The 15,734-nt window shown below is 37.7% G+C and overlaps 1 protein-coding gene across 18 annotated transcripts in view; it reads right to left on the bottom strand.

Annotated features, from left to right (window-relative positions):
* ACACA (acetyl-CoA carboxylase alpha) overlaps positions 1-15,734 on the bottom strand; it is a 279,058-nt gene that overhangs the window by 187,022 nt on the left and 76,302 nt on the right. For all 18 annotated transcript variants that reach the window (XM_015078426.3, XM_053212303.1, XM_027034321.2 and 15 more), the window contains 3 exons: positions 8,541-8,673; positions 6,849-6,987; positions 390-499 (listed from right to left, as the gene is read on the bottom strand). In XM_015078426.3, the coding sequence (XP_014933912.2) occupies positions 390-499; positions 6,849-6,987; positions 8,541-8,673 (382 nt within the window). The remainder of the gene's footprint in view (positions 1-389; positions 500-6,848; positions 6,988-8,540; positions 8,674-15,734) is intronic.

Raw genomic sequence — 15,734 nt, 5'->3', positions numbered from 1 at the left:
TCTCTCTGGGCTTAAGTACATTTATCCTAAACATCCTAACACAATAGGGAAGAAATAATCTATTTCTATACTACCATATTCTCAGCTAAGAATATTCCATTGGAAAAAGGAACTTTTATTTACTTGAGATAGTTTGAAGGTGAAATGGATAGTATAAATAATCTCTGAAAGACCCTTACAGACCTTCTGATTGTATTATGTTTATTTTTGCCTCATTCATTTTTTCCATCTTTCTTTTCCCCATCTGTTATACCCCTCACAAAAAAAAGCTTTATCAATTTTCAACAAAGATGCTGTATATAAAATTTAAAGTTCTTCTCTGGATAGCCCCTTGTGTCTAACTGTAAAATGGCTAAACTGGTTTGAAAGGACACACTGGCATCTCTTACTTGTACTGGAATCCTTTTAGCAATATCAAGAATTAATTCCACGTTTGCATAGTTGTTGTTGTTTGGTCCTCCTGGCACCGGCACATAGTGATCTGCCATCTTAATGTATTCTGAAAATGCAAGCAAATTAATAGAGAACACATGCTTTATTTCCAGAAATAGAACAGAGCACAACTATGTAAAGGATGATACCATCACAGTTAACGACTGGACAAACTGCATTAACGAGGTAAGTCCCAGGACATTTAGTTAGAGGCTCTGACTTTGTTAAGTCATGGGTACTAACATGCTAATCTGGTATTCAGGAAGCTCTTCTACTCAAACAACAGCTCTCAAACATTTCACTATGTAACCTTTTTGAAGGGCCTTTAAGACCTCTCTATCAAGGATGATATGTCACTTAGAGACCCCTGTACAATTATTTATTCTGATAAAAAGTTTTAGCCCTAACATCCTTTATCTTTAACTTGCACTGTACTCTGAGAAGCCCTTTTCCTGATGTCGAGCTGTGACAAACTGGGAAAGAGGGCAGAGCCTGAAGGGTTTGTGGACTGGCTGGACAGGAAAGGTTAGTTACTGGCATATACCAAGGGCCTGAAAAGACTTTATCTGGAATGTTGGAGATAATAGGTATTTGAAAGACACTTCTGAAAGATAACTTCTTTCCCTCCTTACATTTTTTTTGCTCCGTATTCCCTTTCAAATTTGTCACCTGATGTCTCTCTCTTCCTATTCCTGGCAATAATGGTAGAGCAGCTACAATGTGCAGTAAGTATATTAAGCAGTTTATATATATTATTTACTACTCAGTAATCCTATATATGATAGGTATTATTGGCGCCTAATTTACAGGAAATTGGCTTGGAGCAGTCAAATAACTTGCTCAAGTTTATTTATTAGCATTCCTTCTATCTTATTCTTAATTTTTAAAGGTTTTACATCCTTCTAAAAAAAATTCCATTCAAAGTAAGATGCAAAAACCTATAGTTTGTTCCAAATAAAAACAGGTTTATTGTTCTCTTTGACTACAAAAGGAAAAACATGTTAATTATTTTTAAAAAACTATAATGTATCAGGATGAAATAATACCATTTAACAGTCAAAATCACCCATTGCCCCACCACTCAAAGATACTCCGATATACTATGCTCCGATATACTAGAAATCATCAGTTGTTAACCAATTTAACAATATATTGTGGGTACCTTCCCCTATGTGACATAGAGATATATTTAATATATATTTAGTATTTTATATATACTTAATATAGACCCAATATTTCAATGGATGCCTACCATTCCACAAAGTAACAATAATTCATAATTCATTTAACTACTAACTTATTGATGGACATATAAGTCATTAATAATTTGGAAAATATTAAAATAATAGAATGATGAATATCCTTATACTGCTGTCCAATTATACCCTCAGGATATAGTCCTAGAAGTAAAACAACTAGGTCAAAATGTATCCACATCTTCAAAGACAGAACCATGTTAGACTCTCATTAGCAACATGGATGACAAATTGTCTGTACTCTCACCTATATTAGGTATAATCACTCTTTTAAATTTTACCAGTCTTATAAACTTTAAAAAAAAAATCCCCATTTACTACTGTTTCAGTTTGCATTTCTTTGATTACCATTAGTATCAAATTTCTTATATGTTTACTGTCCCTTTTTCATTCTTCTTTTATTATCTACCTAATTCATGTTCTCTGTTCCTTTTCTATTGGAGGGTCATTTGCTCTATTATAGTTAGACATTCTTTGCTGCCAGTATATTTTTCCAGATTACAATCTGTCTTTAACTTTCTTTTTTTTATTTGCAAAATAGAAATTTTTATACAGTCAAGTCTATCTAACTTTTCTTCTGTGGTTTAGTCTTTTCTGAAGTTCGGTAGCCCTAAGTACAGGAAAAAAAAGTTACTTTAATTGCTGACCTACATACACACACACGTGCACACGCATGCACACAGGGTCTGCATATGTACAGCTGTCACCAACCAACAACAGTTCAGAGTTCTACACCAATCAATCTTCTGTTATCACTACTATAGACACTAATGAGAAGCCCTGGTAAGTAGAAAAAGAAATTGCATCTTAATCACACAGCCTGGATTTCTCCATTACCTCCTGGTTCCCACAATTGCCATAACTCCAGCAGAGATGCTATTCTAGAGAATATTTACAAATGAACAAAACTCCCCTCCAAGGATAACACTCATTTCTTTCTACGGATTTCATTAATCATCCACCTTTCATGACACAAAAATATGCAACTGGGTCAATTACTACCACCCTTACCATCCCTTAACCTGTCATGTCAGCCCGCTCCCCTCCAGGTCTCAGGATAAAGTCCTCTCCTTATGGTAATAACCAGCTCTTGTATCTAAGGCTCCTTCTCCATAATCTTTTAAATTGTAAAAGTAATGGTTATCTTACACTGGATTCCCATGATGATGGCACAATGGTATAAGTTTACCAAAACTCACAGAACTGTGTATTTTTCAAATGGTGACTTTAATGGTACATAAATTATATTCAGTAAAGCTACTAAAATAATTAACATAACAGAAAGGTTAGAAAAAAGGAAAAATCAATCAAAATAATTCAATACCACTGGTATCATAATCCTTTCTGAGTTCTTTTTCAAATAACTTGTAAAGAAATTGTAAAACTGTATAAACTCTTTGTAAAAAAGTTGGAAAAAGAAGAAACAGAAATAAAAACACCCCAAAATACCACCCCCAAAGATAACTAGTACTGCTGTTGGTATATGTCATTATAACTTTTTTTTTTTTTATTTTTTTCAACGTTTATTTATTTTTGGGACAGAGAGAGACAGAGCATGAACGGGGGAGGGGCAGAGAGAGAGGGAGACACAGAATCGGAAACAGGCTCCAGGCTCTGAGCCATCAGCCCAGAGCCTGACGCGGGGCTCGAACTCACGGACCGCGAGATTGTGACCTGGCTGAAGTCAGACGCTTAACCGACTGCGCCACCCAGGCGCCCCTATAACTTTTTTCCTAACTATACACAATGCCTTTTTCCCTATCATGTCATGCTACCAATCTCCTTATAACTAACTTTTTCTTTGCAATAGTGATGGACAGTCTGTTCCCATGATCCCAGTTCCAGGTATCCATACCTTAAGGAATCCCTTCTCCTTGCGTGTGAGCAGGATCTATGACTTGCTAGCCAAGAGAACATGTCAAGGGTGGGGAGCTGTCACTTCCATGATTATGTTACGTAAGAAAGTAACTGATCTTTTACTAGGAGACTTTCCCTTCCTGGCTCTGAAGTAGCAGGCAGTCATTTGGGGATGGCCCACATGACAAGGAGTCAGGAGTAGTCTTTGGCCAATAACCAGGTAAACATTCAGGCCCTCAGTTGGACAGCCCACAGAAAACTGAATGCTGCCAACAATCACCTGAGTTTAAAAGCAGGTCCATCCCAAATCGAGCCTCAGATGAGACTACAGACCCAGCTGACAAATAATTGCAGTCTTGTAATAACCTGAAGCAGAAGACCCAGCTAAGCCATGCTTTGACCTACTGAAACTGTAAGATAATGTCTGTTGTTTTAAACAGCCAAGTTTATGGTAATATTGTTATGTACAAAAATAGTAAATAATGTAGCAATTTATTAGAACGCATTTTCAGACCAATAAACATTATTCTACAAAATATTTTTTAATGTGTGCATGGTATTTCACAGAATTGGTGTTGTGCATTATACTTAACTAATCTGCTCATGTTGGACACTTAAGTTACTCCCAGTTTCTCATTATTTTATTTTTTTTGTTTTGTTTTTTGTTTTGTTTTGTTGTAGTTTCTCATTATTTTAAATAACACTACAATGAATATCCTTGTACAACTACATTTGCCTCATTACTGATTTTTGTTTCTCAGACTAAATACTAGGAAATATGCTTATTTTTGTCCACCTGTGCTCTTAACTGCATCCCCTTTCATCTCCTCCAGGTCCCTTGTGTACTTCCACCCCTTTCCCTCTTTCTCTCTGACTCCTCCTTCTCAAACTATAAACATTCCCAAGTCTCTTTCACTCTGAAAAATAAAAATCCTCCCTTGGCACTGTATTTCTCTTCAGTTACTACCTTTTTTTCTTCCCTTCTCATCCAAAATTCTTTAAAAAACCCACCTACATCGTCACTTCCCATTCATTCCTTAACATCTGATAATAGTCTGCACACTCATATTGCTCCACTGAAACTATTCTGGCAATACTACTGATGGTTTCCTAATTACTGGAAGGTTCTATCCCTATCTTATTGGACCGTTGACACATTTGACCCTCCTTATTGAAATTCTTTTTTCTCTCTTCTGTTTCTTCTCTCTCTCCAATCATCTCTTCTCAGCATTGTTTATGGGCCTATCTTCCCGAGTCTATCACTAAAATTTTACTCTTCTATAAAATTTCATCTTCAGTCCTCTTCTCTTTATTTTCTACCTGTTCTTTCAGGGGGTAGTGTTAACTACCACATGTTTGTTGATAATGTAGACTCTTAGTCTCTAGCCCTCATTATTTCTAAATTGTGGAAGGATATATCCAACTTTTTATAGGATTTATAGGATCTACTTATACCAGAAGTACTCCAAACCTAATCTGTCTACCCTCCGCCCCCAGAAAAACCTTACTCTTCTGGTTGATATTTTGCATTAGTTGCCTAGTCAACCTACTGTTAAAAACCTAACAGTAATCATTGACTCTTCTATCACCAAATTTTGTCAATTTTACCTCCTAAATCTCCAAACCATCTCTTTCTTCTATCTTCTCAGCCTCATCATATTCTCTAGTATTGCCTTCCACAAATGGATCTCCCAAGATACCATCTGAATTGTCCATCTAGTTGCTTATGTTAAAAAAAAAAAGTTTCTTTAAGATACACATGAGATAATATATCTAGAATTTGCTTTAGAAATTGTGTGAACAGGGGAGGAGGTGAAAGTATAGATGAAACAAGACTGACCATGAGTTGATAATTGTTGATGTTAGATGATAGGTAAATAGGAAGGGATTCATTACACTCTTCTACTTTTAAGTTGTTAAAAACAACAACTAATCCATTTAAAATACCAATCCTTTAATGTCCAACAGAGACACACACACACATTCCTAAAAAGATAAAGTCTATGCTCCTGAGGATGAAAATCAAGGCCTTCTTTGAGAAATATTAAATCACATCTTGTACTTTAACAAGTACATCTGTAGTTTCCACCAAACCATTGTGTCACGCCTTCATACATTTGCATATACTGTTCTTTCTGCCTGGAACACTCTGCCTGGAACATCCTGCTAATTGCTTACTCATTCTTGGTTAGGCATAACTTCTTTCAAAGAGCTTTCTCTTAACCCTGTCACCAAGAGCAAAGTTAAGATGCCTCAACTCTGTGTTCCTGCAGTACCCTGTGCATATTTCTATTAGAGCACTTATCTAACGGTACTGAAATTATTTGTTTCCTAGAGCTAGATCAGATTTTATTCAACTATGGGTCTCCATGTTCACTGAGTGAAGGAATAAATGAGTTAATAGGAGCACCAGGTAGAAATAGATGGGGGAAAAAGAAATCATGCAAGGTAGTTTTATGTTTATTACAGACAATTTCATCTTTATAACTATGCAGTGAATTAGATATTATGATCTTCCTTTTACAGATAACAAAAATTGTGACTCAGAGATATTAAAGGGTCAAACTAAATGATTTCACATAATAACATATGCTTTCCAATAAGCTGGTATGTTATCTATTTCTAAATAAGATAACATAATAACCCCTACTCCTTAGGAATAGTTAACATCATTGTCTCAATAGAGAAAGAATATACACACCAAATAGGTTTAAAAAGATAGCTCTTCAAAGAGCTAATGTTATCTGTGAGTTTTCTACCTTAGAGATTATACTTTAGTGATAAAAAGAGGAAAGACCAGCCATATCCTCTCAACTATACCAATGGTCTTTATCTACAACTCTCAGATGGAGGACCATCTGAGTAGAGAGAATATGCAGAAGAGCTCACAGAATGAAACCCACTTGGATCCCTCAGGAGGAGGGTAAAAAAGAATTTTAACCCTAAGATTCTCTAAAATTCAATGTAGCTTTGCTCATAAGGGAAATAGCATTTTCTTTCAATCTTTCCACTTACACATGCCAATCTACTTATGCAGATTAGCCAATACTTGACACTGGAAGGGCATACACCTAGAAACCCCAATCAACACTGGTTAAATTTCTACTTATTTTTACTTAGAACGTAGGAATCGATGCTGAGGTTAAATATAGTACAATCACTTATATATGCCTATTATTGACACTTTTTAAAAAAGAAATCTTAGGGTTTGGGAATCCCCCTAAGTTAACATTCTCCTACTACAGACTTTGCTATTCAATGCTTTATGCTCAAGGGTGATGCTTTCTCATGCTAATCACTCACCTGCATTGGCTTTCAGGTCTTCAGGTGTGACCATAACAACAAATCGGATTGCACGTTCATTTCGAAACATCTCATAAGACCATCGGCGGATGGACCGCATGCATTTCACTGCTGCGATGCCATTGTTGGCAATAAGAACCTGGGAGAGTGGTGGGATGGGAATTGGAGAGAGAAGTAGAAGAGGCAGGCAATGACGGACAAAAAGAAATGAGACCATTTGTGTAGACCTATCTTACTCCGAAGAGCCAGACTTTCAATTAAGAATTTGTGTTGCTAGTCTAGGCAGTTAGGAACCAGCTCCATGATCAAAGGATATTTTAAAATGTTAGCCCAGCAAATACTTTAATATATGCCAGCTAAAGCTTACTGCTTTTTTACTTCATTTCTTGAAGGGGAAAATCACAATTTTCAAACCTTGTGAATTTGTGAATTATTCTACTATACCTGTTACTAGGGAACAGAAGACAAACTACAGAGGGGTGATGAATTATTAAGGAATGAAGGAAGACTAAACAGTGTAGTGTCCTTCACTATTCTCTGTTGTAGTAAAACAAGGCACAGAGGCCTGCACATGTGTAAGAACCCTGGTACCAACCACTACCTCTCTCCAAAATGCTAAACCGCAAATGCCTTAGAAGTGTAGAGACTACCTTACAAAGAATGGTCACAAGAAGAAAAGTAGAACAATCAATGATCCTGAGACTTCTCTGTAAACAAACCTTTCACCTCCTGACCTATCTTGCAACCACAGCCCCAGGGTAACACAGGCTAAAATATAAACTATCTTTATTGGAAGACTAACAGAAGGACACCACTGGAGCAAAACTTTTAGGAGTGGGAATACAGGTTCCCACCCTTTAATCTTTCAATCACCGCAAGCTATTTCAACCAAGTCATCCTCTCAGTTCTGACATGGTTTAGACAAAAGGGGCATAGAATTGCTCACAACACTTCAAAATACTTGTAATGTCTAAGTATTTCATATGGCATATTCCCTCTAAACATCTCAAATACCCAGGAAAAGCCATCAGTTCACAGTATATCAAACTGTTTAAGCCTTCACTCCCTTAGCTCTCAATCCAATGTGACATAGTATCTCCTTACCACCACCCCACCAGCCAATCAATTTACCATACCTTCTCAGATTCCTGAAGCCCAACCTCATAAAACCACAGGTTGTTTTAAAGAGAACTTTCTAGGGACACCTGGGTCACTCAGTCAGCAAAGAGTCCAACTTTGACTCAGGTCATGATCTTGTGGTTCGTGGGTTCAAGCCCTGCATTGGGCTCTGTGCTGACAGCTCAGAGCCTGGAGCCTGTTTGGGATTCTGTGTTTCCCTCTCTCTCTCTCTCTCTCTCTCTCTCTCTCTCTCTCTGCCCCTCCCCCACTTGTGCGCATGTGCATGCGCGCTCTCTCTCTCTCTCTCAAAAATAAACATTAAAAAAATTTAAAAATAAAAAGAACTTTCTGACCACTTCATCTTTTAATTAGCTATGCCTAAATTACCTCAATGGTAAATACACAGGAAATAGTGAAATTAACAGGATGCTACGGAGGCAGAGAGGTTAATTCTGCAGAAAAAGGCAGTTAGTCTCTAAAAACTACATGTTGGTTTTGAGCAAATCTAGACATGTCTAGTCATTAAATCTCATGCGCTTTTGAAAAAAAGTAATTCAGCAAGTTATAACTTACCTTCTCAATCACTTTATTCCCCCCAAAACGCGTAACAAATTCTGCTGGTGAAGCTACAGTGAAATCTCGCTGTGAGTCTATTTTCTTTCGGTCTCGACCTTGCTTTACTAGATGCAAGCCAGACATGCTGGACCTATAAAAACAAAGAAAGCATGAAAGTCTTTAGATGGGATTTCTTCACACCATCTATCTCCCCTAGGGGTCTGCTTTTCACTACCATACTTATAACAGCACTTCCAACTGCACCCTTGTGATGACTGTATGCTGACAGGTCACACACTTTTTGAATAGAAGACAGGAAGGGGGGAAAAAGATATTTGCTTGTGGAAATTTAAGAAAAAAATATAAGTGTTCTTGAATAATAAAAGATAATATTAAGGTTTACCAACAAATCCCATCACAAAGCGACAGGCAAAAGCACAGACTGAAATGAGATAGTAGAGATAACAGACTCAGAGAGACTGGGAAAGCTAAGAAAACAGCAAGGCTGTCATTAGATCATGATTCTGGAATACAGATGACCTTCACCTCTGTATCTCTAGCCTCCACTTTTCTTATGAAATGTACACTTTTAACTGCCGATGAAGCGTTTCACTTGTGTATTCCACAGGCATTTCAAAATCAACTCCAAAACCAAATACTTTACAAGGCAGCATAATAATATATCATATTTCATCAAATTTAAGACACTCCTCCTTTAAAAAAAAAGACTTAGGGGCGCCTGGGTGGCTCAGTCGGTTAAGCGGCCGACTTCGGTTCAGGTCATGATCTCGCGGTCTGTGAGTTCGAGCCCCGCGTCGGGCTCTGTGCTGACAGCTCAGAGCCTGGAGCCTGTTTCAGATTCTGTGTCTCCCTCTCTCTGACCCTCCCCCGTTCATGCTCTGTCTCTGTCTCAAAAATAAATAAACGTTAAAAAAATTAAAAAAAGAAAACTTAGAAAAATATCTGAAATTGATGTGTATCTTACAACTGATGGTGTGCTTTATTTAATTGGCAGTATTTTTTTTCTCAGTGGTATATACAATAATGGTGCCTCTAACAATCAATGGTGTTTTAAGAATAGATGAAATATGGTACTGGAAAAGTACAGGGCTGGGTTTAAATCCAGATCTGTCCACTTAATATTTCCAATGATCTTAAGTAAATAATTTAACCTTGTTCAACTTCCTTTTTCTCTTTGCAAAATACACATAGTATAGATTGTTCTGGTTATTTACCTACTGTCTCTCAACTCCAAGCTCGCCCTTTTATGTTCTGCCCTGTGACGATAAAGCTAAGACTCTGCAAACCTAATCAGTTCTGCCAATGGGAAGGCAGAATGGTAAGAATAGGGATTTTATTTTTGTTTTCCAGCTTTTATCATCATTGCTCCACAGTAACAGAGAGTTAATTCCAGCCTCTACCATTGTTCAATATTCCTAGTGGGAGCCTCGTTGCATCTCTCAGTAGTACCAGTAGCAGCAGGTTGTGGCTCCTTGGCAGAATACCAGCCTTGCCACGTTCACTCACCCTCTGGGCTGTGCTGCCTGGGCCTATCAATCACGTACCTGTCAGGCTAGCTACTCATCTGTCCTGAGCACCAGCTACTCAAAGCTTATTCTCAGAGGTGCAAGCATCAGCCCTGACTGGCCCTCCATCAAGCTGCTAGGTTCTGGTAACCCTACCTCTTCCTTTTTTTCTCCCAGCCCTAGGGGTGGTAGCTGCTTCCTGCAAGTATTAATTTTGGAGCTACTGTAGAAAATACCCAAGTTACCAGTTCTCACTACTGAATGCCCACTGGTTTATAATACCTAATGCAGTTTCTCTTTCCCTTACTGGACCTTGACTGATAGGCCTTCTTTGAAAAGGTGTTTTGGGGGTTAAATGAGATAATGGCTATAACTAAGCACTTACACACACTGTTTAACGGACAGCTCTTTTCTTATTCCCACCTTTCCTTCCTTTATCCTGTACTCTAACATCGATGCTGCAGTAATTTCTTTTCAAAATAAAAGGGTATGATTAAAATCTTCCCACAAAGAAAATACCAGGTCCAGACAGTTTTAAAAAACAAGTTCTCAGGGAGCCTGGGTGGCTCAGTCGGTTAAGCGTCTGACTCTTGATTTTACCTCATAGTAAAATGATCTGATAATCGTGACACTGAGCCCCACTTTGGGCTCCGCACCGGGTATGGAGCCTGTCTGGGATTCTCCCTTGCCCTCTTTCTCTGCCCTTCTCCCCTTCATGCTCCTGTGCTCGCTCTCAAAATAAATAAATAAGTAAACATTAAAAAAAAAAATACTAAGTGCTCAGCAGTGGAAAGAAAAGAATTGTTAAAAAGTAAAAACAAATAAAAAATAAGAGAGAAGTGCTCTCAAACAACTTTTAAGGGCAACAGTCTATCAAACTTTCAAACAGTGAGAAAAGAAGTAAAATTCCTCAGCTAGAGTAACACTGATACTCAAACCAGACAAATAAGTCACATTAAGGGAAAAGTCCAGGTCCACTGTATCATGACTACAAATGCAAAATTCCTGAATAAAATATTCTAAATAGTAGGGTATTGGTGCAAGGATGGGTAAAATATTACAAAAAAGTTACTCCATAACCAAGTTGAGTGTGTCCCAGGTATGCAAGGATGGTTTAATTTTAGAAAATCCATAAATGTAAAACTCTGTGTTAGATTTCCTAGCAAGTGCAATAAAATGAAAAATAAAATAAAATAAAATAAATTAGAGGCATTAGGATTGCTAGGGAGGAAGTTAAACTGTCATTATTTGTGAGTGATATAATCATTCACATAGAAAACACAAAAGATTCTGCATATTATTAGAAATAACAGGAGACCTCAGTCAAGTATTCAGAACTCCAAAAATATTATATAAAGATTATGCACAGATTATAATTTTAAGAACATATCATAAAGTTAAAGTAACTAAAATATATACATTTGGGGGAGATACATATAGATACAATAAACAGGAAGATAAAAGAATATTATGAACATATGATTAAGGAAAATGATTATCTGGGTGGGGGAAGGCAGGGAGAAGTACTAAGGAGGAGAGACCATATAGTTAGATGCAGGTGATAGTCAAGGACCTACCTTTGTTTTAGATGGTGGGTTTTCAAATTCTTTTTATATTATTTTTTAAAATAATGCAATAACTAACCAAATAAATAAATAATATTAGCCCATAAATGGGCCAATGAGTGTGCTATGAAAGATTATGTTATATGATTCTATACATCTAAAGTTAAACATACACTCCTCAGAGATCAGCTGTCAGCTATTTAGGGAGGGAGCGAAAAGATGGGTAAGTTATAACTTAGAATCAACAAGGAGCTACCTGAGTATAAGACAAGAAAGGAAGCAAAGTCTTCATTGATAAAATTAAAAAGGAGAAGGGATTGGTCATAAGATTTTATCAATGGTTTAGTGAGTTCTGAGAATCATTTATAATCAAAGAGGAGAGAAAAACAAAACTATGTCTTACTTTTAACAATGGGATCCTTCATATAGCCATATTCTGAAGTGAGGCACCATGCTGAAAACAAGGGGATCAAGTGTAAAGATGGAATAGATCTCAAAACCTTTATCTCTCATCTATCTTTTCTCAGGAAGCTATCAGAGAATACTGTCTTCCAAAAGGATGGAGTAAACCAAGAAAAAGAAAAAGAAGGGAAGCAAGAAACAGATGAACCAATACAAAAGAGAAAGGAATTCCCTAGATATGACTGTTCAAATGGAGGACAGATTGCTCCAGGAGAGATGCCTCTGTGAAAACAGTGGACAGGTCATCTGTTATATTTACCCACAGAGAAACAAAATTCTGTGTGTGTGTGTGTTGGCACAATATGTATATATGTGTGTGTTCTGTTTAAATATGTGTACATATATGATTGTTTTATATGTATATATAAACAGTAAAGTAATGCTATATAAAAATACTTTTATATACATAAAAATCATTTTTTTAATTAAAAAAATTTTTTTCACGTTTATTTATTATTGAGAGACAGAGTGTGAGCAGGGGAGGGGCAGAGAAAGAGGCAGACACAGAATCTGAAGCAGGCTCCAGGCTCTGAGCTGTCAGCACAGAGCCCGATGCAGGGCTCGAACTCACAAACCGTGAGATCATGACCTGAGTGGAAGTCAGACGCTTAACCAACCAAGCCACCCAGGCACCCCTCATTTTTTTTAATTTGAGAGAGAGAGAGAGAGAGAGAGAGAGAGAGAGAGAAAGGGAAGGGTGGAGGGAAAGAGACAGAATCCCCAGCAGACTCCACACTTAATGCAGAGCCTGAAGCGGGGCTCAATCCCATGACCCTGGGATCATTACCTGAGACAATTTCAAGAGTTGGACACTTAACCAACCAATTAAAAAACATTCTAAAGGGCGCCTGGGTGGCTCAGTCGGTTAAGCGTCCGACTTCGGCTCAGGTCACGATCTCACGGTCCGTGGGTTCGAGCCCCGTGTCGGGCTCTGGGCTGATGGCTCAGAGCCTGGAGCCTGCTTCCGATTCTGTGTCTGCCTCTCTCTCTGCCCCTCCCCCGTTCATGCTCTGTCTCTGTCTCAAAAATAAATAAACCTTAAAAAAAAAAAATTCTTAATTATACATATACATATATGTGTGTGTATATATATTTCTATAAATAGATAAAATAGCTCAAAGGCTTTTTATTTACTTGACACTCAGTGGAAGTTTTGCTTGATTTTCCCCCAAAAGGGTCAAATGAAAAGGGAAGAGGTCAAATGAAAAGGAAAAGGAAAGGATAACTATTCTATAGGCAAATTTTGTCAACTTGGTGTTTATTGCTAATTTTCTGTTTCCGCCAAGGTCAAGTTTAATTTTCAGCTAGTATTTTTCAGGATAAGAATTCTAGATTGCAAAAACAAGCAAATAAAAAAAGATAATGGAGGAGCCCTTAATGACTGCTATCAAGCCCATCATTCAGGTCTTTCATGTTAATCCTCTGATGGAGAAGTACAGACCTGCAAGAGGCCTGAAGAAGGCCAAGGAGGCCTGACTCATTTCCTCTTCAGCCCCAAGTTCTACAAATAGGAAGAAGAAAGATCCTAGGGTAACAGAGCTTGGCACCCTCAACAACAGTCTGACTGCCCCCTGTCACATTCCATGACAATGATGGCAGGCACCTTTCCCAGCCCCAGAGACACATTTTTAAAAAGTTTTCTCAAAACTTTTTGGAAGGTACCATAGGATGTTCATACTATGCAGAATTGATATTTCCGTTTGCAACAAGTGAAGAGACTTCACTCCTGAAAAACCAGCCAAAGCCAGTGAGCAAATATGGCACAGACTGAGTGAGATCCCTTAGTGAAAGAGTAGCACAGCAAGGTCTGTGCAGGGGTGGTTATTTTCAATATGACTACAATAGCATACATGTGCCTGGGTATCTTTGATTCAAATTCTGAATGTAAAAGAAAGGCTTAGAACAGGAACAAATATGAGAGATTTTACTCATTTCTTTTAAACAAAAATGTTTCTGGGGCTCCTGGGTGGCTCACTCAGTTGAGCGTCCAATTTTGGCTCAGGTCATGATCTCACAGTTCATGAGTTTGAGCCCCGCATTGGGCTCACTGCTATCAGTGCAGAGCCTGCTTTGGATCCTCAGTCCCCTTCTCTCTGCCCCTCCCCTGCTTGCACTGTGTCTCAAAAATAAAACATTAAAAAAATAATAAAGTTTAAAAATAAAATTAAAAGTTGGCACAAAAACAGACACTCAGATCAATGGAACAGAAAAGAGAACCCAGAAATGGACCCACAAACGTATCGCCAATAAATCTTTGAAAAAGCAGGAAAGAATAGCCAATGGAATAAAGACAGTCTTTTCAGCAAGTGGTGCTGGGAAAACTGGACAGCGACATGCAGAAAAATGAACCTGAACCACTTTCTTATACCATACACAAAAATAAACTCAAAATGGATGAAAGACCTAAACGTAAGACAAGAAGCCATCAAAATCCTTGAGGAGAAAGCAAGCAAAAACTTTGACCTCGGCCGCAGCAACTTCTTACTCAACATGTCTCCAGAGGCAAGGGAAACCAAAGCAAAAAAAGCTTCTGCACAGCAAAGGAAAACAATTGGCAAAACTAAAAGGGAACTGATGGAATGGGAGAAGATATTTGCAAACAGCATATCAGATAAAGGGTTAGTACCCAAAATCTAGAGAACTTATCAAACTCAACACCCAAAAAACAAATAATCCAGTGAAGAAATGGGCAAAAGACATGAATAGACACTTCTCCAAAGAAGACATCCAGATGGCCAACCGGCACATGAAAAAATGCTCAACGTCACTCATCATCAGGGAAATACAAATCAAAACCACATGAGATACCACCTCACACCTGTCAGAATGGCTAACATTAAAAACTCAGGCCAAGAACAGATGTTGGCAAGGATGCGGAGAAAGATCTCTTTTGCACTGTTGGTGGGAATGCAAACTGGTACAGACACTCTGGAAAACGGTATGGAGGTTCCTCAAAAAATTAAAAATAGAACTACCCTATGACCCAGCAATTGCACTACTAGGTATTTATCCAAGGGAGACAGATTTGTTGTTTCGAAGGGGCACATGCACCCCAATGTTTATAGCAACGCTACCAACAATAGCCAAAGTATGGAAAGAGCCCAAATGTCCGTTGATGGAAGAATGGATAAAGAAGATGTGGTACATATATACAATGGAGTATTACTCGGCAATCAAAAAGAATGAAATCTTGTCATTTGCAATTACATGGATGGAACTAGAGGGTATTATGCTAAGTGAAATTAATCAGAGAAAGACAAACATCATATAACTTCACTCATGAGGACGTTAAGATACAAAAAATATGAACATAAGGAAAGGGAAGCAAAAAATAATATAAAAACAGGGAAGGGGACAAAACATAAGAGACTCTTAAATATAGAGAACAGAGGGTTGCTGGAGGGGTTGTGTGAGAGGGGATGGGCTAAATGGGTAAGGGGCATTAAGGAATCTAAGGAATCCTGAAATCATTGTTGCACCATATGCTAACTAACTTGGATGTAAATTTAAAAATAAATAAATTATTAATTTAAAAAATAATGAAATAAAATAAAAAATTTTCTTATAGATACAAAAAAATCACCAAACCAAATTTCCCATAAGTTCCAGGGTTTAGCCATCAAAGTCTTACTGTTTTTTAAAGGTATATATAGCCCAAA

Source organism: Acinonyx jubatus, chromosome E1, assembly GCF_027475565.1.
Source record: "Acinonyx jubatus isolate Ajub_Pintada_27869175 chromosome E1, VMU_Ajub_asm_v1.0, whole genome shotgun sequence".
In the NCBI taxonomy this organism is placed as follows: Eukaryota; Metazoa; Chordata; class Mammalia; order Carnivora; family Felidae; genus Acinonyx; species Acinonyx jubatus.
The sequence above is the reverse complement of the archived record's forward strand: the minus strand, read 5'-3'. Positions and strand labels throughout refer to the sequence as shown.